The sequence below is a fragment of the Ornithodoros turicata genome, chromosome 7 (assembly GCF_037126465.1).
Source record: "Ornithodoros turicata isolate Travis chromosome 7, ASM3712646v1, whole genome shotgun sequence".
NCBI classification, from domain to species: Eukaryota; Metazoa; Arthropoda; class Arachnida; order Ixodida; family Argasidae; genus Ornithodoros; species Ornithodoros turicata.
This window is the reverse complement of record NC_088207.1, coordinates 17,168,566-17,191,617: the sequence shown is the minus strand read 5'-3', so window position 1 is coordinate 17,191,617 and position 23,052 is coordinate 17,168,566. Positions and strand designations below refer to the sequence as shown.

The following is a 23,052-nucleotide window of genomic DNA, read 5'->3' as shown; positions in this document are numbered from 1 at the left end:
TCTGATTTACCCCATTCTGTTAGAAGATACATTTCCTAGTGTACCCCAATACAATGTTAGTCGCTGAAAAAGATGCGAAAGCAGGCCTTGGAACACTCCAAGACGACTTTATTTTTAATGATGATGATTGGGGAGTTTCATCATTGGGGAGAGAGGGAGACTGATAGATTTAACAGGGAGGCTGGCAAATCACCATAGTAGTTATCATTGTGAGCCTTCGTGTTTGTGTTTACGTGTCTTGCCCATCGCTCAGTCTTGCCTATCATAGAATTTATCCACCAGCTAGCCTGCATTTACGCCATTCTGTCAGTCATTGTGTTACCAACTTCAATACTGTTGTAGTAGGGAATGTTGTATTCAGGAACAGAATGGGGTAAATCTGACCTGAAAAAACTTTCTCTTTCTGGCAAACGACGTTATTGACGTGGCAAATTTCGTAGTTCCATTCCAGCAACAAAATGTTTTTCAAGTACATTTTGATAAAATGACTTGCAGTACATGCAAAAGCTCCCTACAAATTTAAATGTCGTTGATCGCACAACAGAGATAGAACGAAATGAGTTGGTTGAAACATACTGCCTGTACTGAATCATACCGGCTAATCACGGAAATGCAGAAAAATGCAATCTTTTCATTACCATACTTCAATCTCCTGTATACAGTACACTGCCCGTGTGAATCGCTGATCTAAACGGACTACTTATCCCCAGGCCTTGCATATAACAACAGCAACAACAACAAAAAACAGTTCCTTGAAAATCGGCCCAAATAAACGGTGTAGTGCATACGCACATAATGTGTTCATTGGAGGATGTTTTAGTGTAGTCTTACATAATGAAAAATTACATCTTGACATGTGACATTATGTACACTGATTCAACACAGAACATCCCAGGCAAAGAGCAGCCATCTATTAGCCCCATGCCCCTATGAAACCACAGTACTCTCGAAGCAGGCAAGGAACACGTTTCGTGAATTTTAAGTGTATGCGAATAACGTATTTCTTAATTATTGTCATTATTTCATCTGTAGTAGGCCATATTCTTTGGTGACAGATGAGCTGTAGTGAACAAAAATGTAGTTCTGGTACAGTTATTTCTAGAGCACAGTAAATTCCAGAAGGGATAAAGTATGAAGAAAAAAATCGGATACGATAGGGTTCCGTTCAGCCAATTCAAAAGGAAATGGGTCTTAAATTCAGGCTTCTTTACATGGTTTGCATAGGGCCTGGTGGGTGTCCTTAAGGATAGTACTTAAAAGGAAACACACGGTACTCCAAAAAATCTTGAGTAAAAGTTGTTTCGTTCAAAAAGCAGGTTTGCGGTTGGCAGCAAAATGTTTCGATCAGGCATGACAACGAAGTGTAGGATGAGATACTTTTGTGAATCACCGTGGATAGCACTATAAAGTACAAAGTCTGTCCATATTTGACTACATTTTTTCAGGTGCAAACTATGGCTGGCAGTACAGTGGCAGAGATAAGGACCAATGGGTTAGCCACTGTCTGCTTCCCCATTAACTTGGATGTCTATATCAAAGGGTGCCTCATCGCTTCCTCAATTTTGATTGTAAGTGTTATCTGCAAGTGCTAGCAATGTGCGTCCTCTTTAATAATTAGTTGCGTCTTTTCTGCACAAATTAAACACTATTTTTCGAGGTATCACTTTAAATATACTCTTGAATTAGAAAAAGCTGAGGCCAAAAGATAACGTAGAACGTGAAGAAAAACAATGTGCAAGTTTCCGGCGATGCAGAATCAAAAATAACAAAGACGGTTAAGAGCATCAGCTGTTTACTATATACATGTATATAGTATACTATATAAATATATATAAATATATAAATATAATATATATAAATATATAAATATATAAATATATAAATATATAAATATATAAATATAATATATATAAATATATAAATATATAAATATAATATATATAAATATATATATACGCTACAAAATTTAGGTTCGAACGACCAGGATGTTGAATATAGATAGGGGAGAAAAGACACCAGAGACTGAAGTAGGGAGTAGGGGAAGTTATTTATTAAGCTGGCATTTAAACTAAGGGTCTGGGGAAGTCTACGTTTCGGCGGAAGCTCCGCCTTCTTCGGGACTGAGACGAAAATCTATGTACAAGGTCTTTTAAAAGGTTACAAAAGTGTCGTCACAGTTGGTACAATTCCACTGCGAGGCAGTCGTCAGTGAGTCATGTTCTGGAAGATTCCGGAAGGTTCCTGGGTCATCGGCCGGGGAGATTACGTGTCAGAGTCTTGGGTCGCGCTCGTTGAAAACCTGTTGTCCGGGGTGTTCTTAGAGTCATTGTGTCCAACTGTAAAGAAAAGAAGAAAAGAGGCAGCGGGCACTCCGAGGACATACAGAAAAAAAGTTATCCGGATATGCTTCTTACAGTTGATAGCACTCCTTTATCCTCATTTATTAGAGATTGGAATTTGTAGATCAAGTACGATTCGCGTTGCTCTCTGCAGCGATCGGATGTGAAATTTGACTCTAAAATAAAAAGTGCGACGTTATTAATGGAATGACCGGGTCGACTAAAATGGCGAGAAACCGGGAGGCTACCTTTTTTCGAAACATCTGATCGGTGGTTATTGAATCGAATCCTGAATGAATTACTCTATAAATGTATATAGTAAACAGCTGATGCTCTTAACCGTCTTTGCTATTTTTGAGCCTAAGGATAACGTAGTCTATTGGGCACAAGTATATCTGTGTATCATTTGGTATAAATGTTCCCCACGAAACCACGAGCCAATGTGCGTGGCATGGCCTTTCTCAATGGGTATGTAGTAGCATGGTGGAGGATTGAAACATCACAGTTGGTTAACAAAGAATATATTGTGAGAACAGAACTGCACGATACTAGTACACGGCCTTGTATTTCCAATATTTTCAATGAGGCTGACATATGATGTTTCCTCAACTGTGGGATAAACTTTGCGGTAACAAGTACACATCAGAAGCTGTAACTGGCATGCATGCTGAGTGCTTCCATGTGTGTTGTGTTGCGCGACCTTGTCTGCTGAAAAGTCCATGTCTGTACATGAACTTTTTCCGCAGCAGTCTTCTCGCACGCAGAATACATTAAGACACGTCTGCACGTGTCCCCTAGGGCACTTTGATGTGAATATACAAACACCCTGCACAGATGTCGCGTTCGCGAGAGCTCAGAGAGGACGTTGAATCCGTCCAGGCCGTTTCAGAATTATAGCGCCGTTGTACTCCTTGTTCATCAGCAACTGCAACGCGAACGCCGAAAATGCAGTGCCAATCATTGAAGTGGCTTCTGCGCAAGACATGACAAGACCAGGAGCCTGATATTTAGAGTATGCCGGAATCGCCCCCTGGAAAGTCCAATCAGTGAGCGCCCTATTGGCGACCATCGGAAGCGCTGTTCTTCCAGGTCGTGGAGATTATGTGATCATGTCATGAAATGTCACTTGTACGTTCGCCGCGAACGTGTTCGTATGGCCAGAAACGTTGCACTGTGTTCCACGCAACTTTATCGTATACATTCTCATGAGCGAGTGTTTGTGACCAGCTCCGGTGGCATAGTGGTTAGGGTGGCCGCTTTCCACGCCGAGACTGGGAGGAGACACGGGTTCGAATCCTGTCCCCGCCTGTGCTGTCTGAGGTTTTCCCTGGGTTTTCCGAAGACTTTTCAGACGAATGTCGGCACAGTTCTCCCTTGAAGTCGGCCCAGGACGCATACTAACCCCTCCTAACCCCACTCCTTCCTACTGTCCTCCCTCCATCTGCCCATGTCTGTACGCCGCTCATAGCCACAGTTGCCTCGCGGCGCTAACACGGAATGTTTAAAAAAAAAAGTTGGTGTACTTACCGACCGCGTAGGGCTTGTCACAACTATATAGGTATGTGTGAGAGCGAAGCAGATGAACTCGAGCAGAATCGCTTGAGCTGTGTTTCCATTCATGTGCTTCATGAGTCACCATGATGCTACCGTTGCTGGGGTTCCTTGTCTGCAGGCGATGTTAGAATACTTAAAGGGCCACAAAAATGCAAAAGCAACTTGCCCTCAAATCAAAGTCCATGTTTCAATTAGTGCAATTCAACCAAAATTAGTTCACACAATGTTACCGTTAGGAAGAAAAACGCTATGAAAACAGAGACGTCTTTGGCGGCAATGAATGGTGGTGGTGGTGATGATGCCGATGATGGCTTGCCGTTGTGGGCCTCACGTATATGGGCAACGTCACGACTGATGCCCTAGGGGAATATGCGTCCTGGGCCGACTTCTAAGGGAACTGTGCCGACATATGCCTGAAAGTGTCTGAAGAAAACCCAGGAAAAACCCCAGCCGGCACCGGGATTCGAACCCGGGTACCTCCCAGTCTCGACGTGACATGGCCAGCACGCTAACCACTGAGCCACGGGAGCTGATAGGCAATCAATGGGGTCCCCAGGAGGCAAAGATTGGGGGCATCCAATGAGACAGCAGGAGAAGCGCGCGCATAAATATTTTCAGCGCGAGTGGCGTCTGAAGGTCACGTGGAACGTGATATCCTCCCGTCACGGTGTAGCAACTTCGTGAACTTTTCTCCCTACTTTTCTGACAGAACTTCAAATATTTAATGTATTAGAGATTAGCCTTTGTATACATTCTTCAAGAGAAAAACTTTTTCTTTGCATGTAAAGTCAGTTTCAATGTTACAGCCTAACAAAGCTGAAAAAAAGTCACTCCAGTCAAAACCTGCTGGGTTGGCAACCGGAAATCATACTGAAATGGGGTTTGCGGTATTTTGTTCCCACTTGTGCGGTACATAGCAAATATTTTCCGCAAAAGTCAATGAGGGCTCTCGGAGCCCGTTTGTCGACTAAAAATGGAACCACCCAGCGGAAACAAAGAACTTCCGTGGGAGATTGAGGCACTCTCAATGCCGTGATCAAGTCATCGACGTCCGAAACGCCGAAACCATGGACTGTGACATCATAAGAAGCGCACGGATGCAGAGGCACGTTTTCAATGTCGTTTTCTGTGTCAGGAGCAGACATGCCACTATAGGTAGTCGCCTGCCTGGCCACTGAGAGATGTGTGCAGGAGCTTCTTGAAGGAGGTTGATGACTCTTCAGGTGGAGAGATGTTGGGTGACGTCGCGGCGCAGATCGAGGCTCAGGCTCACGTTTGTTGCAGTTGGTGTTGACGATGCTTATGGGCATGAGGGTCAGATTGACATGTACACCATGGTGCTGCGAGGAGCTGCGAGGGAGGTTGTTGCGGTTTACCAGCTCCAGGAAAGGAGTGTGGTGAAGGTGGAGATCAGCGCCATTCTTGATGATGAGTGTGGTGACGTTTGCCGACCCTGGCCCTCGTAAAAAAACAGCCTGGATCCCCTGTGGAACCAGCCTGGCCAGCCCAGGCTGGAGCTGGGCTGGCCAAGGCTGTTTCCATGCCGGGTCTAGTGCTTTTTGAATTTCCATTCTGAAACCATCTAACTTCCATTCGGAAACCAGGATGGTTCCGTGCTGGAGCCGAGCTGGAAATGGGATGTTCAAGCGAGTGCGCTGGGTTGTGCGAGATTCTTCGCCCGTGAACGTTGTCAAGATAATGTTGGCTTGTATACGTCAAAACAAAGACGAAATTAATTTCACAAATGTGTGGAAATAATTTATGCCCAAATGTTATAAAATATCTAAATAAAGTAATAAAATAAATAAAGGAAACAAATAAAAAAATATCCAAAAGTGTGCAAGGTTATCCACAGAACTCCACGTACATTAGTAGATTGCAAAGAAAAATATTATTGAATGGTGGGGGATATGTTTAATGCAAAGTAAAAAAGAGAGAAGGGAAAGGTTGATAGGCTTTACGCTGCGAGAAGTGAGCTTCCCCTGTCTGTCAAATTGAAACTATAGCCACAATGCTCTCATCGTAAAATGCGACCAACAGCCATCGGCATCAACTCAGAATCTGCTTTGAACTAGAGGTGTGCGCCGTGGGCATTTTTTTCGGCGGCGGCGTAGAGCACGTTGAAGGCCCGGCGGCGGCGTCAGCGGCGTCACGCCGATGCTGTCATATCGGCGTGGGCCCCGTGGGCTGTCAGTTAGAGGTGTGCGCCGTGAGCATTTTTTCCGGCGGCGGCGTAGAGCACGTTGAAGGACCGGCGGCGGCGGCGTTAGCGGCGCCACGCCGATACTGTCTTATCGGCGTGGGCCCCGTGGGCTGTCAATATGTCCATGACTTGAAAACCCGAGACGAGGTAGGGACAAAAACAGACACACACAAACACGGTCTCAAACTCAGCTGAACTTTCCTTTTGTCAATACATGTTCTCGGACGGGGACGCTCGGACGCCTCAGGGCGGGGGCATTTTCTCCATCATAGATACCGAGACGATAACAGTATTTATTGCACGATGAAAGATGAAAGTCACTGAAAAGGTTAGCCAGCTGTTGGAGTCGAACCCACATCTTCTGGATTGCCGGTCCAGGGCTCTACCCAGGGTTCTCCCATATTTATTGCATCTTGCGCCAAACAAGCACATCAGCACTGTATAAGCGCGTATTAAGAAATAAAACCAGAACACGCAAAGGAATATTAGGAGAACGCACTTCAGAAAGGTCGTCACCCAAGCACTTCGAGAAAACAACATAACTAGACAGTCAGGACGATGAGCCACCCCTTAAATGGTAACCACACGTAACAGTTATAGCGAGTGCCGAACGTTCACAGGACGACAACGCGTAAGAGCTTGTTCCAGTGATCCAATTGGCTCTTTTTGAGAAATCTGGGTAGATATATGTAAATAATATGCAAACGTAAGCCTTACGTTTGCATATTTACATATATCTACTATAACTGAAAGCGATATGACATAAGGCGCACCAATCACGTAGTTTTTTTTTTTTTTTTTTTTTTTTTTTTTGCAGAGGCTGTAGTTATCACGAAGAAATACTGTACAACCCTTCAATTTCGCAGCCCTAAATTTTCGCGAATCAACAGGGATATATTCGCAATCACTAAATTTCGCGCGCTCCTCGAGTTCCTCCTTCTCTGTTTTGAAATTCTTGGCGTGCCCTTAAAGTTCGCGAATTTTCCCGACTCGCGAAGTTCGCGAAAATTAACGGCTCGTGAAATAAAAGGGTTTTACAGTATAAGCTTGTCCAGAGCGAGTGGGTTGAGGCTGGCACGTTTCGCGCGCATTATAAGCCGCGCGATCTCGCGATTGAAAACACTATCTGACTGGGTGCTTGTCGCCGGCCCACACAAAACGCACTACTTGCTACGCACTTTTCGAGCGCAGAAAGATCGACAGGCAATCCACGTGAGAGGACCACGTGCTTTGTAGCGATCGAGCTGATTGGTGTACGCGCTAATCCGTTGGCCAGATAGATCGCTTTCCAACCACCTCCAACCAGCTCCCGTGGCTCAGTGGTTAGCGTGCTAGCCATGTCACGTCGAGACTGGGAGGTACCCGGGTTCGAATCCCGGTGCCGGCTGTGCTGTCTGGGGTTTTTCCTGGGTTTTCCTCAGACGCTTTCAGACATATGTCGGCACAGTTCCCCTTGAAGTCGGCACAGGACGCACATTTCCCCAGGGCGTTAGTCGTGACGTTGCCCACATACGTGAGGCCGACAACGGCAAGCCCTTTCACCACCACCACCAATCGCTTTCCAACCCACATAAGGCGAACGCCTCGTCATTTCTGCGCTCGGAAATTGCGTACTTGTGGTTTCGGCGCATTTGCATAGCGACATTCAGCGTCAGGTATTTCAACACACGTGCGCGTTTAAGAATTTCTTAAACACGGAATTGCTTTCAACAAGGAATATCTTCCGTCCTGCCATCTCGCTTTTACGCGAAATCCCCTAATTAAAGAATTAAAGAATTTTCGGTAAATCATGATCTTGTAGTTACATACTTTCTTCGAGATAATCTTCGTGTGACCAACTCAAAAACGGCATCCATTTTGTTCCGCTAGTTTTCTTTTCTTTTATTTTTTTTAACAAAAATTCTGTAACGAATAAAAAAAAACACCCTGTATATGGATATAATGACTAGTGCTATGGTGTTAGTGGATGACCGGCAAACAACCTGCAGGAACTGAATGACAAGTTTCCCTGGGGTTGTGGACTGTGAAACGAAACTGTGAAACATAAACAGTATATCAGTGATTAAATTCTTACTGCTAAAAACACCACAAATGAAGCCTGGGACCTATGATGCAAGAAAAACAAACGAAAATACTAGATGTATGAGAGCTTTTTTTGTTGTTGTTTTTTATGGAAAACGGATCAAGATGGACACATTCAACAACCGCGCCGATTTTTCAACATCGGCGGCGGCGCCGGGGCACGCCGACAGTTTTGGGACGGCGGCGGCGGCGAGGTCCAGACATACGGCGGCGGCGCACACCTCTACTGTCAATATGTTCTCTTCTCCAACGGGACGCACGAACACCTCAGAGCGGGGGTATTTTCTCCATCATGGTGGCAGTATTAGTACCTTGCACCAAACAAGTGCGTCAGCACTGGATAGTATTATGAAAGAAAACCGAACACACAAAGGAACATTAGGTAAAGCACTTCAAGAAGGTCGTCGCCCAAGAACTTCAAGTGGGCGCGTTATGTACGAGTCTCACTGGAGCAAACAACATAGCTAGATAATCAGAACGACGCGCCATCCCTTTAATGGCAACTACACGTAACAGTTATAGCGAGTGCCGAACGTTCACAGGACGGCTACGCGTGAAAGCTCTGTCCACTGATCCAGTGGCTCTTTTTAGGAAACCATATAAATATGCGAACGTTAGCGAACAATATGACATAAGGCGCACCCACCACGTCATTGAACAGTATTTTTGCAGAGGCTGTAGTAAAATCATTTAATTTCGCAGCCCTAAATTTTCGCGAATCGACGGGATATATTCGCAACAACAAAATTTCGCGCGCTCGTCGAGTTTTCTCGATTCGCAAAATTCGCGAAAATTAAGGTCTCGCGAAATAAAAGGGTTTTACAGTATAAACTTGTATAGAGTGAGTGGGTTGAGTCTGCCATGCTTCGCGCGCATTATAAGCCCCGTAATTACGCGATTGAAAACACCCTCTCTGACTGGGTGCTTTTCGCCGGCACACACAAAATGCGCTATTTCCCATGCACTTTTAGAGCGCAGAAACAGCGACGGGCAATCCACGTGAGAGGACCAAGTGCTTTGAGTGATCGAGCTGATTGGTGTAGGCGCTAATCTGTTGGCCAGATAGATCGCTTTCCAACCCAGATAAGGCGAAGCTCGCGTCATTTCTGCGCTTGGAAATTGCGTACTTCTTGTTTCGGCTCATTTGCATAGCGACATTCAGCGTCGGATATTTCAGCACACGTCCACTTTTCAGGATTTCTTAGCATGGAATGGCTTTCGACGATGAATATCTTCAGTTCTGCTATCCCGCTTTTACGCGACATCCCTTAATTAAAGAAGTAATGAATTTTAGGTAATTAATGATAATTAAGTTACATACTTCCTTCGAGATAACATTCGCCTGACCAACTCAAAAGCGGCGTCTATTTCGTTCCATTATTTTTTAAACAAAAATTATGTGACGAATAAAAAACAAAAACCCCTGTATATGGATAATGATCAGTGCTATGGTGTTGGTGGATGACCGGCAAACAACTTGCAAGAATTGAATGACAAGTTTTCCTGGGGTTGTGCCTCCAGGGTCGACTATGAAACGAAACTGTAAAGCATAAACAGCACATAAGGAGATGAAATTGTTACTGCTAAAAACACTACAAATAAGGCTTGGAACCTAAGATGAAAGAAAAACAAACAAAAATATGAGATATGGGAGATATTCGTTCATAGAAAATGGATCAAAGTGGGCACATTACACAGCCGCGCCGATTTTTCAACATCGGCGGCGGCGGCGCGCCGACAGTTTTGGTACGGCGGCGGCGTACACCTCTACTTTGAACTGGGAAACGTCGGTTGCGCAGCCTTGTAATTTAGATGTTTCCTCCTGCATTTTACCTTCGCCGACCGTATAAAAGTGTGAGCGTCTTTGCATTTGTGTAGTCGTGTCCTCTGTTATGCATTTTGTTTCTGAACCCGTGCATGATCTCTCTTACGACAAAGGGTAAGCGGCGTGTGCAGTACGGTTGATCCTCAAGTCCTAAATCTGAACCAAGAGGTGCAGTAGTGACCCGATACTTGTCTATAATTATCTCAACTGCCTTCATGATGTGCCATTGTCCCGCTTGCACGGGTCGGACTGTGTCGGAGAGTTAAATGCATATGAGAAAGAGCGACTGGGAAGTGATTTGTGATTTCGCACATGCGTGTATAAAATATTTGCATCAAATTGTGTGATATCACATTATCGTCTCATAGTGTTGCCACTGTTGCTGCATGTACACTATTTGTAGCATATCTGTTATCATACCTGTTATGGCCCAGCAAACCATTAATATCCATGGGACATCCCTACAAGGTCGCGAACGTCCTGAATATCTCAACATCCATAGTAGATGGGTAGAAATCCAGCGAACCGGTAGAGATGTAGGAAGGGAGTTGCCTCAGGACAGAAGCCGCCGATATTTCGAACAGAGACTGTTCTTCTTCTGGGCACCGTCCTCATCATTGGCATGGTATTTAAAGGGTTAGGTGTGACGTGTTTAAAGGTTCATGCGAATTGTGGGTCAACAGCCCGGAGGGAAGAAAGGTCCGTACGGGTTTTTACGGCGGGAGTGAATGGCTGCTTTGTTAGAGTGTGGAGGGGATTATGTGAACGTAGTGATCTAGGCTACAGACCGGTTGCAGAAAAATGGAAGGTTCACGAACACGTGGACGAAACGGGACAACAGGCAAGAATTCGCAAGCATAGCGAAAGATAAGGAGGTTAGTGGTTACGTGGGGAAAATTCCAGAACGAGCAAAGCCAACTGACAAACAACAATACCTTCACTTCAAGAGTCACCACCCGCGTCACTGTAAGGTTGGAATTCCTAATGGGCAGAGTGTAAGACTACGCAGAGTTTGTTCAAACGACACAGATTACGCTGAGAAGCTTGACGAACTCTGCAGTACACTTGCCCAAAGGGACTATCCAGACTCCCTCCTAACCGAATTCCGTCGCAAGGCACTCACACTCGATCGAAACGAGGTTCTGGAAAACCGAAAAAATCCCGACGCGTGCCAAATAAGCTTCATCACAAGATATTCCAACGCACTTCCAAACATCAAAGCCATTCTACAGAAGCACGAGCCCCTCCTCCAAAGCAGTGACCGACTTAACAACATATTCACAAATCCCATACAAGTGACATACCGACGCGCAAGAAACCTGGCAGACTCCTTGGTCAATGCCAAAATCAGCAAAACGAGCGCCCCGTACACGGGAACACGACCCTGCAACCTCCCGCGCTGCAAAACATGCAAGCACGTTCAACACGCTAACTCCATCAAAAGCACTGCGAGCAATTACATCCACCCCGTTAACCACGCATTCACATGCACAAGCTCCAATGTTATATACTGCATTGAATGCGGCGACTGCTCTATGCAATACATTGGTGAAACCGGTCAACAAATGAACAACCGCCTTACCGGACACAGAACCGACACGTCCAACAAACTCCCCAAAGCAGTCGCCGAACACTTTAACGTTCCTGGTCACAATTTTGACAACATTAAACTATATATTCTAGAAACCGGGTTTAGATCCACACGTGACAGACGTGATAGGGAGTCTTATCTCATATACAAGTTCAACGCTCTTCACCCGTCCGGTATCAACAAATCACAAGGCACCCTAAAAACACTTCACAAATAAAATATGCTTTTCCCATCTACCTCCATTATCATCTGTTATGTTCTGCATGGCCACTGCTTTCTGCTCTCTTTATTGCATGCCACAACTTTGTATTACAAATATATATTTAAAAAAAATTTGTTCGTTCTGGAATTTTCCCCACGTAACCACTAACCTCCTTATCTTTCGCTATGCTTGCGAATTCTTGCCTGTTGTCCCGTTTCGTCCACGTGTTCGTGAACCTTCCATTTTTCTGCAACCGGTCTGTAGCCTAGATCACTACGTTCACATAATCCCCTCCACACTCTAACAAAGCAGCCATTCACTCCCGCCGTAAAAACCCGTACGGACCTTTCTTCCCTCCGGGCTGTTGACCCACAATTCGCATGAACCTTTAAACACGTCACACCTAACCCTTTAAATACCATGCCAATGATGAGGACGGTGCCCAGAAGAAGAACAGTCTCTGTTCGAAATATCGGCGGCTTCTGTCCTGAGGCAACTCCCTTCCTTCAACATCCATAGGATATCTATGGGATATCGCACAATTTCATTGCGTTTTGGGCTTACTCCAGTAAACAACAGATGTCCCTGGTATGTTGGAAGGATATCGCGCTCTGGATGTTTGAATGCCCCATGACAAGCAGCCTGCAGATCCTAGGGATGTCTATGGGAGATCCAGGAAATATTTGTTTGTCCTTATAGAGATGGTAACTTGAATTAAAAACACAGTAGTTGATAGGAAGGGATGTCAGAAATGTTGTTGGGTATACTGTGGGTTGATGCAGGAACACAGGAATTGCGAAGATACATCCTCGTCACCGTTACAAATGCTTTACGCCAGGCTACCGCTAACGAACGTGTGTGTAGCGATTTGTATTTCAGTATATGTTCCAACCAGCTCGCAAATAGAGGTTTCTGCGGGTTTTCCCAAGTGGTCCATGTGAGGTGGGCAGGGTTCGGCATTTATGCTGGCGTGTCCCACGGTGTTGCTGTACTGTGATGAATCCTGTTAGGCTTAGGTAATGTTTTCGTTCCCAATAGTATCAAATGGGTTAAAACACACAATAAATATTATTTGCTGGAACACAGTTGCAGTGGTCTCTACGCACTCTACAAACACTAAATATCTGATGCACAAAATTGTTAAAAGCAAAATATGTACGATATTCGTAATCTCCCGTATATATCCAAATATCCGTCACAGACGTCGCAGGGACTTTCAGTGGATCTACATACATGGCAGAAATGCTAGTCGCTGGGATATCGCATGGATGTAAAACGGATCTGTGGCAAACTCCACTGGATATCCAAACGTCCCGGGCGAGATATCTTACGGATATTTGCTGGATGTATCTGGTTAGCTGGGGGGGTGTTAGTTATTCTTGTTACAATAAGTATTTGAATTTATTGCTGTTTGTCACTTCATTCATTTGTTAGCGTGCTTCCAGTTTCTGCTTTGTGCAGCAGTTTATCTTGTATAAGTTGCTTCTACTTGAGCGGAACCTCCTGCCTTGGAACATGAGTTCCAGCAAAAGGTAGGCTGAAGTGGAAGCACTTCTACATCGGGACCTGATAATCCGGCTGGAGACATGCTGCATATCCAGCCTTGTTCCCGCCTGCGTCCACTGTGGAACAAGTTCTAGACCAGTCTTTCTGCGGCTGGATGCAGCCTGTTTCTAGCCTGGTACAAGCCCGTTTACAGGCTAGATCCAGTCATATTCCAGGCAGGAACCAGTCCAATAATCCAGCTGGAATTCCCACTGCATTTCACACTGGAATTTTTACTATGGGGGATGTGAGGGGAGTGGCGCAGTGTTCGTAAGGCCTGAGTTGCAGTGACGGCCAGTAGTTAACTACATGCAGTTAAACTACTAGTTAAGCTACCTGATTGCAGTTAAAAGTAGTTATCAACTACTTGCAGAAATGTAGCAGCAATTACTAGTTAAACTACTATTTCGAGTAGTTAACTACAGAGACTGGGAGGTGACACGGGTTCGAATCCTGTCACCGGCTGTGCTGTCTGAGGTTTTCCCTGGGTTTTCCGAAGACTTTCCAGACGAATGTCGGCACAGTTCCCCCTGAAGTCGGCCCAGGACGCATACTAATCCCCCTGTCCCCCACTCCTTCCTGCTGTCCTCTCTCCATCTGTCCACGTCTGTACGCCGCTCATAGCCACAGTTGCTTCGCGGCGCTAACACGGAATTAAAAAAGTTAACTACACTAGTTAGGTTACTGCAGGAGCCAACTACTTCAGATTTTCCTGCAAGCTTCACGGCACGATTGTGCTTCTGACTTTTACCTTGAGCTACTTGTTTGATGAGAATAGAGGTGCAGAGCAATTGTGGCGCGCATGCGTACTAAATTTTCACTTTTATCACTGCTTGTGATTCATATCTAGGTGTCCAAGAACACTGCAAGGGATTGGTGTTGATGGACAACGTTAAGTAGTTATAGACGTAGTTAAAATACATTGCAGTAGTTAACGAAGTTGTTTTAACTAGTCCCCTGAAAAGTAGTTGAACTACTAGTTAAACTACTCCGTTGCAAAGTAGTTAGTAGTTATAAACTACTGTAGAAGTAGTTAGTAGTAGTTACTGTAGTAGTTAGTGGCCATCACTGCTGAGTGGTGGCGGTGTTCGTAGCCCCAACTACCGAGACGTTGCCTCATGGTGCTATGGCGTCGGCTACCACGACTTCTGCGGCTGATGGACGAGCTCAAGGCAGTAATGTCACGGCCGGCAGAGAACGCCTGAGACCAGTAGATGTTGCGGTGTAGAGTCTACGCGGGAAAAAAATGGGCATAGTGGCTCCATTCTTTCAGTAGCTGGAGCGATGCTGCCAGGACTGTGTGCATCGATCGTGTTTTTGGTCTCGCTGACAGTCTTGCTGACGAGGTGGTGCTGGTAGACGATGGAACGGAAGTGTAATACTGGAGTGGTGGAACAGTCTTGGCGGCATCAGGAGACATGTTTTCTAGTAGCACAAAACGTTTTGTAAACATCGAGGAAAGGTGTAGCCACAACCACATTTTCATCTAGGAGACGCCTTCAATCTGATCTACGTAACATCTACGTATCCCAGGATAAGTTGACGCTTTCCCGAGTCTTGAAGATGTGTTTGTGGCAGTCTTGAAGACGCTCGAAAACCATTTAAAACACATATTTGAATGTCTGAACCCTAGTAGCACAAAACGTCGCAGAAATGCCTTTATTTGGTCAAATTAGGATAGAAAACGATCAGGACGTCAACGCGACGTCTAGAAGCCGTAATTTATATGTTTATAAGACGCGCCGATTTAACGTTTAGAATACGTCTTCGACATCTCTGTTGAAGAGATATCCTAAAGGAAGCCATCCTGTAAATATCTTCAGTTCACATTTGCAAGACGTACCAACTTTCCATTTATAATACGTCTTCGCCAACTGTGTTCAAGACTTATCGTAGACGAGTACGATTTGTGTGCACTGAATAAGTTTACTTTCGGTCGACCTACTGACTGTCTCAAAATAAAAACAGTAGGAAACACAGGCGTTGAGTTGACGGTGAGTTAATACTCCCAGAGATTTCCCACTTTAGTGTTGTTTGTGTGCGTAATTGAAATAAACTTAGACACCTCACCCTCCATTTTGACTGAGAGGCGAGCACGGCTATCGAGTTTGCAGGAGTTTCTAAGACGAGCAATGTATAGTATCTGTTTTCCCTTTGCAAGGGAATAGACCATCTCTACTCTGGTTCCCCTACGTGTAATGCCGTAAAGGGAGCCTGCTGTTCTTACGGTGGGAGCACCTCTGTTAACGCGGTCCACCTTGGTGAACTGCGTCTTCGATTTTGGCCGAAACTCCACGTGGCAGTGTTGCTTGCAGTTCTGCTTGAAGAAACAGAAAATTGAACTTGTGGTGACGGTGACTGAGGTCGAAAAATGAAAAAAGAGGCAGATCTCCGGAAAACTGTACCCGGCGGATATCCACGGGGCTGAATTTTCTCACATTCAAATATGTGTTTTAAACATTTTTTGAACACCTTCAAGATGGCCACAAACACGTCTTCAAGACTCGGGAAAGCGTCAACTTATCCTGGGATAGAAGACGTCTCCTAGATGAAAATATGGTTGTGGCTAGACCTTTCCTGGACATTTACAAAACGTTTTGTACTACTAGGGAAAATTCAGCCCTGTGGATATCCACCGGGTACAGTTTTGCGGATATCTGCCTCTTTTTTCATTTTTCAACTTCAGGCACCGTCACCACACATTCCATTTTCTGTTTCTCTAAGCAGAACTGCAAGCAACACTGCCACGTGACCTTTTGGCCAAAATCGAAGACTCAGTTCACCAGGGTGGACCGCGTTAGCAGAGGTGCTCCAACCGTAAGAACTGCAGGCTCCCTCCACTGCGTTACACGTAGGGGAACCAGAGCGTAGAGGTGACCATAGACTATGGTCTATTCCCATGCAAAGGGAAAACAGATACTATACATTGCTCGTCTTAGGAAGTCCAGCAAACTCGATAGTCGTTCTCGCCTCTGAGTCAAAATCGGGGGTGAGATGTCTAAATGTATTTCAATTACGCACACAAACAACACTGAATTGGGAAATTTCTGGGAGTATTAGCTCCCCGTCAACTCAACGCTTGTGTTTCCTACTGCTTTTGATTTGAGACAGTCAGTATAGGTCCAGCGAAAGTAAACTTAGTCAGTGCACACAAATCGTCCTCGTCTAAGATACTTCTTAAACACAGATGGCAAAGACGTATTATAAATGGAAAGTTGGTACGTCTTGCAAACGTGAACTGAAGATAGTTACAGGATGTCTTCCTTAAGGATAACTCTTCAACAAAGATGGCGAAGACTTCATGACCTATGACCGTCAACCTTTGACTTCTGTCATACGTTTACAAAATGTCTGTTGTTGCTGTCTTGAAGATGTTTACTGTATTTGTAAAAAATATCTGTTGTGGGAGTCCTGAAGACGTCTGTTATACGTTTAACAAACATCTGTAGTAGCCGTCTTGAAGACGTGTTTCGTACGTTTACAAGACGTCTGTTGCAGGTGTCTTGAAGATGTTTATTATATGTTTGAAAAACATCCATACTAAGGCTGTGAGTTTCACACATCACATGTTCATTGACTGACACATCACAGCTTTAGTGATCTTCGGAATGCACGCTGATCGTACCAGAAGGACAAGCACCACGTTCAGAGTCGAGTTGGATTCCAAGTAGTAGGGATACCTCTTGATTAAGGTGTCTGCGTTTTTGTTGCCGGCTGACGAATTCAAGCGAATGCTTCTTTCTTTCCATTGCACTGGATGAAATAGCATATTATGTAAACGTGATGACGTCTGACGCCTTCATGTCTAGTACAAATGGTGCAATTTAGAGCCTTGCGTGAATGAAACTTTTTGCATCAGCATCCGACCCGCATCCGCAGCATACACAACAGTTTACATCCGCATCCGAACCGCTGAGCAAAACGCACCATCCGCATCCGATCCGCAAAATCCGCACGTTTGGTAGGGCGCGTAAACACCGCAGGAAGCATATCTTGGTATAATTTTGGATGCCTCCATGCTGTCACGGAAGGACTCACGAGGACAAGCAAAGGTATACCTCTCAACAAACGCGATATGGAGCGTCTTCTGCAACGCGTGGAACTCTACCTCGCCGGTGCTCGAGTGGTTTGAGATGTCCGCATCCGATCCGCACACAGCAGGAAGTGCTAAATTTTCATCCGAATCTGCAAGTATCGTGCGGATATCCGCTTCCATCCGCAGATGGTGCAGGGCTCTAGTGCAATTCACGTTAAATTATAGAACAGGCTAATTAGTGCAAATTAGTGCATGTGCTCTTTCCAGCCCTACCCTTAGTGCACAAAAAGACTCAGCTTCGCACCTCGCTCACAAAAATAGGAGGCAATCAGCCACACTCCACAAGGTATAGTGACTGGGAGATATGTACAAGAAGATACCTCTAAGAAGAAGAAGTTATTCACACTACCTAGGAAAACGAATTCGAGTTACTTCGTCCCTACTTCGTTCAATTATAGAGTGGTACGTACCAAACGTTGAGCGCAGTTTAAGCCGTCTCGCTGATAAAACCGTACCCTCAAAAATCAAAACCTTCTCACAACCACCATCAGGTACAAACCTCCCGCCAGATTCAAAATGGCGAGCGTGGGAGAGGGAGCGTCTAAGGCAGAGCCGCAGAGATAGAGTGAGTGGGAAGGGAAGGCACCAGCATAGTCTGAATGGGCTGGCTTGGCATGTTTCGAGCGCGTTCTTTAGCATGCGTCTTCAAACAGAGCGAAGTTAATTGACACAAACAGAAAATGACCATACGTCTCGCAAGCGGAAACAGCAGGTGTTTACAGGTAGTCTTCCTTTAATATCTTTACAGAGGTGTTAAAGAACTGAAGGAACATCTTACATGAAAGAGAAAAACTGCACATCTACAAACGGAAATCAAACGATGTTTACAGGAGGTTTTCCTTTTGCATACGTCTTTGACACAGATGCTGAAGGCGTTTTATAAACAGAAAATATGTGAGTCTTGCAAACGTAAACATACAACGTTTACAGGAGGTTTTCCATGGGATACATCTTTCACAGAGATGCCGAAGACGTATTATAAATGGAAAATATGTGTGTCTTGCAAACGCAAACGAACGACGTTTACGGGAGGTTTTTATTTAGCACACGTCTTTAACAAAGACGGCGGATACGTATTATAAACGGAGGAAACGGTGCGTCTTACAAACGTAAATGGACGACGTTTACAGGAGGTTTTTCTTTAGGACACATCTTTCACAGAGATGCCACGAATTATTATGAACTGAAAATATGTGCGTCTTGCAAACGCAAACTAACAACGTTTACGAGAGGTTTTTATTTATCACACGTCTTTAACAAAGACAGGGGAGACGTATTATAAACGGAAAAAATGTGCGTCTTGCAAACGTAAACGGACGACGTTTACGGGAGTTTTTTATTTAGCACGTCTTTAATAAAGACGGCGGAGACGTATTATAAATGGAGAAAACGATGCGTCCTGCAAACATAAATGGACGACGTTTACAAGAGGTTTTTAGTTAGGATACGTCTTTCACGGAGATGCCGACGACATATTATAAACGGAAAATATGAGCGTCTTGCTAATGTAAACTGACGACGTTTACGGGAGGTTTTTATGTAGCACACATCTTTAACAAAGAAGGCGGAGACGTATTATAAACGAAAAAAAACGATGAGTCTTGCAAACATAAATGGACGACATTTACAGGAGGTTTTCACGCGTCTTTCACGGTGATGCCAAAGACTTATTATAAACGGAAAATTGGTACGTCTTACAAACGTTTCCTAAATTGCGCCTACTATAGACGTCGCGTTCACGTCCTGATCGCCTTCTATCCCAATTTAACCAAATAAAGACGTTTTTGCGACCTTTTGCGCTACTGGGGTTCCATTTTGTGTGCATTTGGTGGTCAGCGCTTACTAGTCATGCTTTCTTCTATGGTAAACTCTTACCGTAAAAATATAATTTAAGAAGTTATCTGCCTGCCCAAAAGACTAGCCCAAGTATTGAACTATATTATGCAAGCGCAGAAACAGTATTCTTACTAAGCCCAGCAACACCCATAATGCAAGCATGGTCTGTTGTACTAGGTGAGACAAATATAGAAGGAAGCGCTCAATACACCAATGATGCGCTCGATGATGGCACCAGCGAGACTAGAAGTCACGCAATCTGATTTCTTGTCAGAGACCAGATATGGAGCCCGATGCTGAACTGATCGTTATCGATATATTTAAAGTTGCCCCTCTCCCAAGCCGCTGTTAAGGTGGGACTAGGCCATTTTAGTTCCATCATGGTAGGCTCGGGCAAGAGCTCGTGGCGAATCAGGGGCCGATGATGCATTTAACGCTCGTTATGGGACAATCACAAGTAGAACACAGGGTGTATAGACTCTCGCCCTAAGGGCACATTAACATTTCCATGGTATACGTACAACGCTTGCAGTATGTCCTTTTTGCACCCGACGAAATGAGGATTTCCACACCACACAGCAAAGGGATGCAAATTCAGTAAGTGTAGAAAATCAGGCAAGTTGGTCGGAATTCATATTAAAACGACCACAGAAACGTCCGTGTTTGTCCGTCCTGGTTTATATATTTTTTTATAGAACACAGAAAGAAAAAAAAGATAGTCTAGAAAGCTGGTGTAGGCCAATTGTGGCGGATGTCTTACTCTGTAGAACTGAGCGAGTCACTTAGATATGGCAGTCGTCGAAAGTGCCAGACAGTGGCAGAATTTGAATCAGTGAGATAAGTCTCGCCTCGCCCGTTTGTGCCTGCCCTTTGTGTGAATCCCTCTGGAACAACGAAATGTTACCAGCATCATTTGGTTAATGGACTGTCTTCTTTTTTCTCCTACAGTCGTACATGTTTGACACCAATAGCTGTGCTCTTTGCTGTTTTAACATCTTTTTGGGGGAAAGACGAAGACGTCGCCTCCGTCTCTTCTTGTGATGCAGGCATACTGCTTCTACAGCTAAGGCGGCATCTCCTTCTGGTGGAAATATAAATATTGAAAATCTGACAACTAGCTCACTGACGTGTGAATGGCTACCACTGACGGCTTCTCAGGGACAACAGAGTCAAGAAATACAGTCTACATGTCCATAACACTGATTAAAGTATGGCCTGAAGATGTGTCTCTTTCTGTATTGGTAACTTGGAAGGCAATTATAGTGCTCAAACTTTTATAACGTCTATCAACTTAGTTCCAGCGAATTCGCCCTCTGTCGTTAACCCAGGGCGCTAGCTCTACAATAAAAGTCGTGGCTTGCAATGATGGTCGTGGCCAAGAGACAAGAAACAACGTTACACGCTTATTCTTAAGGCGAGCCCATTGCGCAGCTCGTGAGACCGGCAGTCACCATATCACTCTACACCGCTCTTCCTTTTATAGCTAATCCCCAAACACTTCCGACAACAAAACATCGAGGCTTAACAACTCTACGATCATCCTGAGTAAATGTCTGTCACTCTGCACAAGTAACATCACTAGTATTGAACCAACAAAAGTCCAATATTGGGAACTAATATTGGTCCCATATGACAATTGCAACCTGACCTAGCCAATCGCAAGGACCAATATTGGGAACGATATCGGGCAGCAAGATTTTGCGAATGACCTTCTGCTGTGCCTTCGATTGGTCCTGGATTCACAAACTGATGCCAGCCTGGTGTTTTCAGCTGGCGTTCTTATCACTAGAGAGAACTGATGTTCTGAGGCTGGAACACCATAGAAAGGACAAACACGTACAAAGCCTCAAATTGCCTAAGAAATGAACGATGAAAGATGAAAGTCACTGAAAAGGTTAGCCAGCTGTAGGACTCGAACCCACATCTTCTGGATTACCGGTAATCCGGAAGATGTGGGTTCGAGTCCTACAGCTGGCTAACCTTTTCAGTGACTTTCATCTTTCATCGTTCATTTCTTAGGCAATTTGAGTACGTGTTTGTCCTTTCTATGGTGTTCCAGCCTCAGAACATCAGTTCTCTCTTGTTCAACAGTTGCCGCTTGCGTCGATCCCGTCGTATGAATGTGTGTATGAGTGAGCAAAAATGTAAAAGTGAAAGGAGGATGAGTCAGAGAGAGTGGCTGGTTTGTCCCTTGGACGCACCCTTGGAAGTCGCTGAGAAGGCGTGTTAGCTTAGCTTAATTGGTAGAGCCCTGGACCGGTAATCCAGAAGATGTGGGTTCGAGTCCTACAGCTGGCTAACCTTTTTAGTGACTCATCTTTCATCGTTCTTATCACTGTCATGGATATAGGCCGCTGAATTTTATAATGTATGTCCTCGTACATGTGCAGGATAGCAACGCCTTCCCGAATAACACAATGGCGTCCAGAAGGCGTCCTACTAACATACTCGCTTAAATGCAATGTTAGGTTCGCAACATCACATAAATGGGTAATCGACCGAAGGCTCACTTTGAAAGGCGCTAGCATTTCCTTTTCAGGACAGGCGTCCTGTACAAATGTCCTGCTCGCCTGAGAGTCAAAATGAACGGTGAGTAGTCTGAAAATAATTAAGGCTACGGTCTCACGGTAGCCATCTTGAATTTACTTACGGACTTCCTACGGCGGGGCGCCACCGTCGCGGTTTCCGTGGATGACCCCGTTGGGGAGAAACGCGCGTGGGACAGCTACTGACTGGACCCTTTGACCTTGAGTCTCTTCTCTATGCTATTGTACCCGGTGTTTATACGTGTGTAGAAGGGACGATTGTCTTCTGAAACTGTTGTGCAAGACGGCGAGTTGATTTTCGTGCTTTCGTGTTTTGAGTGGTACGGGGGTAGCTGTCGCGCGCGTAGCGTGTGACGAAGACTGTGCAAAATATAATATATCTGAGATATATAAAAATATATATCTCAAATGCAAAATGGTCAAACAACCGTCATAAGAAATGGACGCAAATACTAAATAATTGCAGTCAGCTGTGAAGAGTTTGTTCAGTGCCGATCGGTAGCAGTTTTGTCTCAATACAGCTTACAGAAACAGTATTTCTTGAAATGAATTATGAAATTACCAGTTCTGTTGAAACTAGAAGTTCAACTCACAGTGCGCACACAAAATGATAAGAATCAAAGGAATGGCATAACCGGAGTAAAATAGGGAAGTCGACAACTATACGCTATGTAACCTGTCCGTAGCTGTAGCAGTAGTAGGCAGTGGCGTAGCCACACCTCCAAGCTGGGGGGCCAGATACGAAAACTCGCCCCCCCCCCCGCTGATCCTGTGTCGACAACACACACATACTTGTGCACACTGCAAACTGAGGATTAAGAAAATGAACGAAAATAGTTGATTTAGACGTTCACAGTACGATTACATGTATAGGCTGTCATGACCAATGAAGTAGTGTCACGAGATTGGAAGTATTTTGAAAAGCTCATACTTTGAAAACCATTCAAGAGTGCTTCTTAGATAGACGCCATGAACTGCAAGAACTTTCGCGATCGTCACACTGCCCCCCCCCCCCCACCCACATATATTATGTTCTCGGATTTGCACGATTTGTGTGGGTCGGTCCGTGGCAGGTAGGGGGGCTCGAGCCCCCCCTAGCCCCCCGTGGCTACGCCACTGCTAGAAGATGAAGATAACTTTTTTTTTTCTATTTGGCTGCGATTCGTGTTATCGCTTTGTGAGATGACGAGAGGTGTGATCTTTCGCCACGAAATGTGGTCATTTCACTAGTTT

The 23,052-nt window shown here is 44.9% G+C and overlaps 1 protein-coding gene across 2 annotated transcripts in view; it reads left to right on the top strand.

Moving 5' to 3' along the window:
- LOC135399601 (phospholipid scramblase 4-like) overlaps nt 1-20,487 on the top strand; it is a 41,632-nt gene extending 21,145 nt beyond the window's left edge. The window contains exons 3-4 of one of the 2 annotated variants that reach the window (XM_064631327.1): nt 1,446-1,568; nt 20,320-20,487. In XM_064631327.1, the coding sequence (XP_064487397.1) occupies nt 1,446-1,568; nt 20,320-20,340 (144 nt within the window). In that variant the 3' untranslated portion in view covers nt 20,341-20,487. Of the gene's footprint in view, nt 1-1,445; nt 1,569-20,221 lie in introns of both variants that reach the window. The other variant, XM_064631326.1, reaches the window with a different exon arrangement.
- Nucleotides 20,488-23,052: the final 2,565 nt, after the last annotated feature.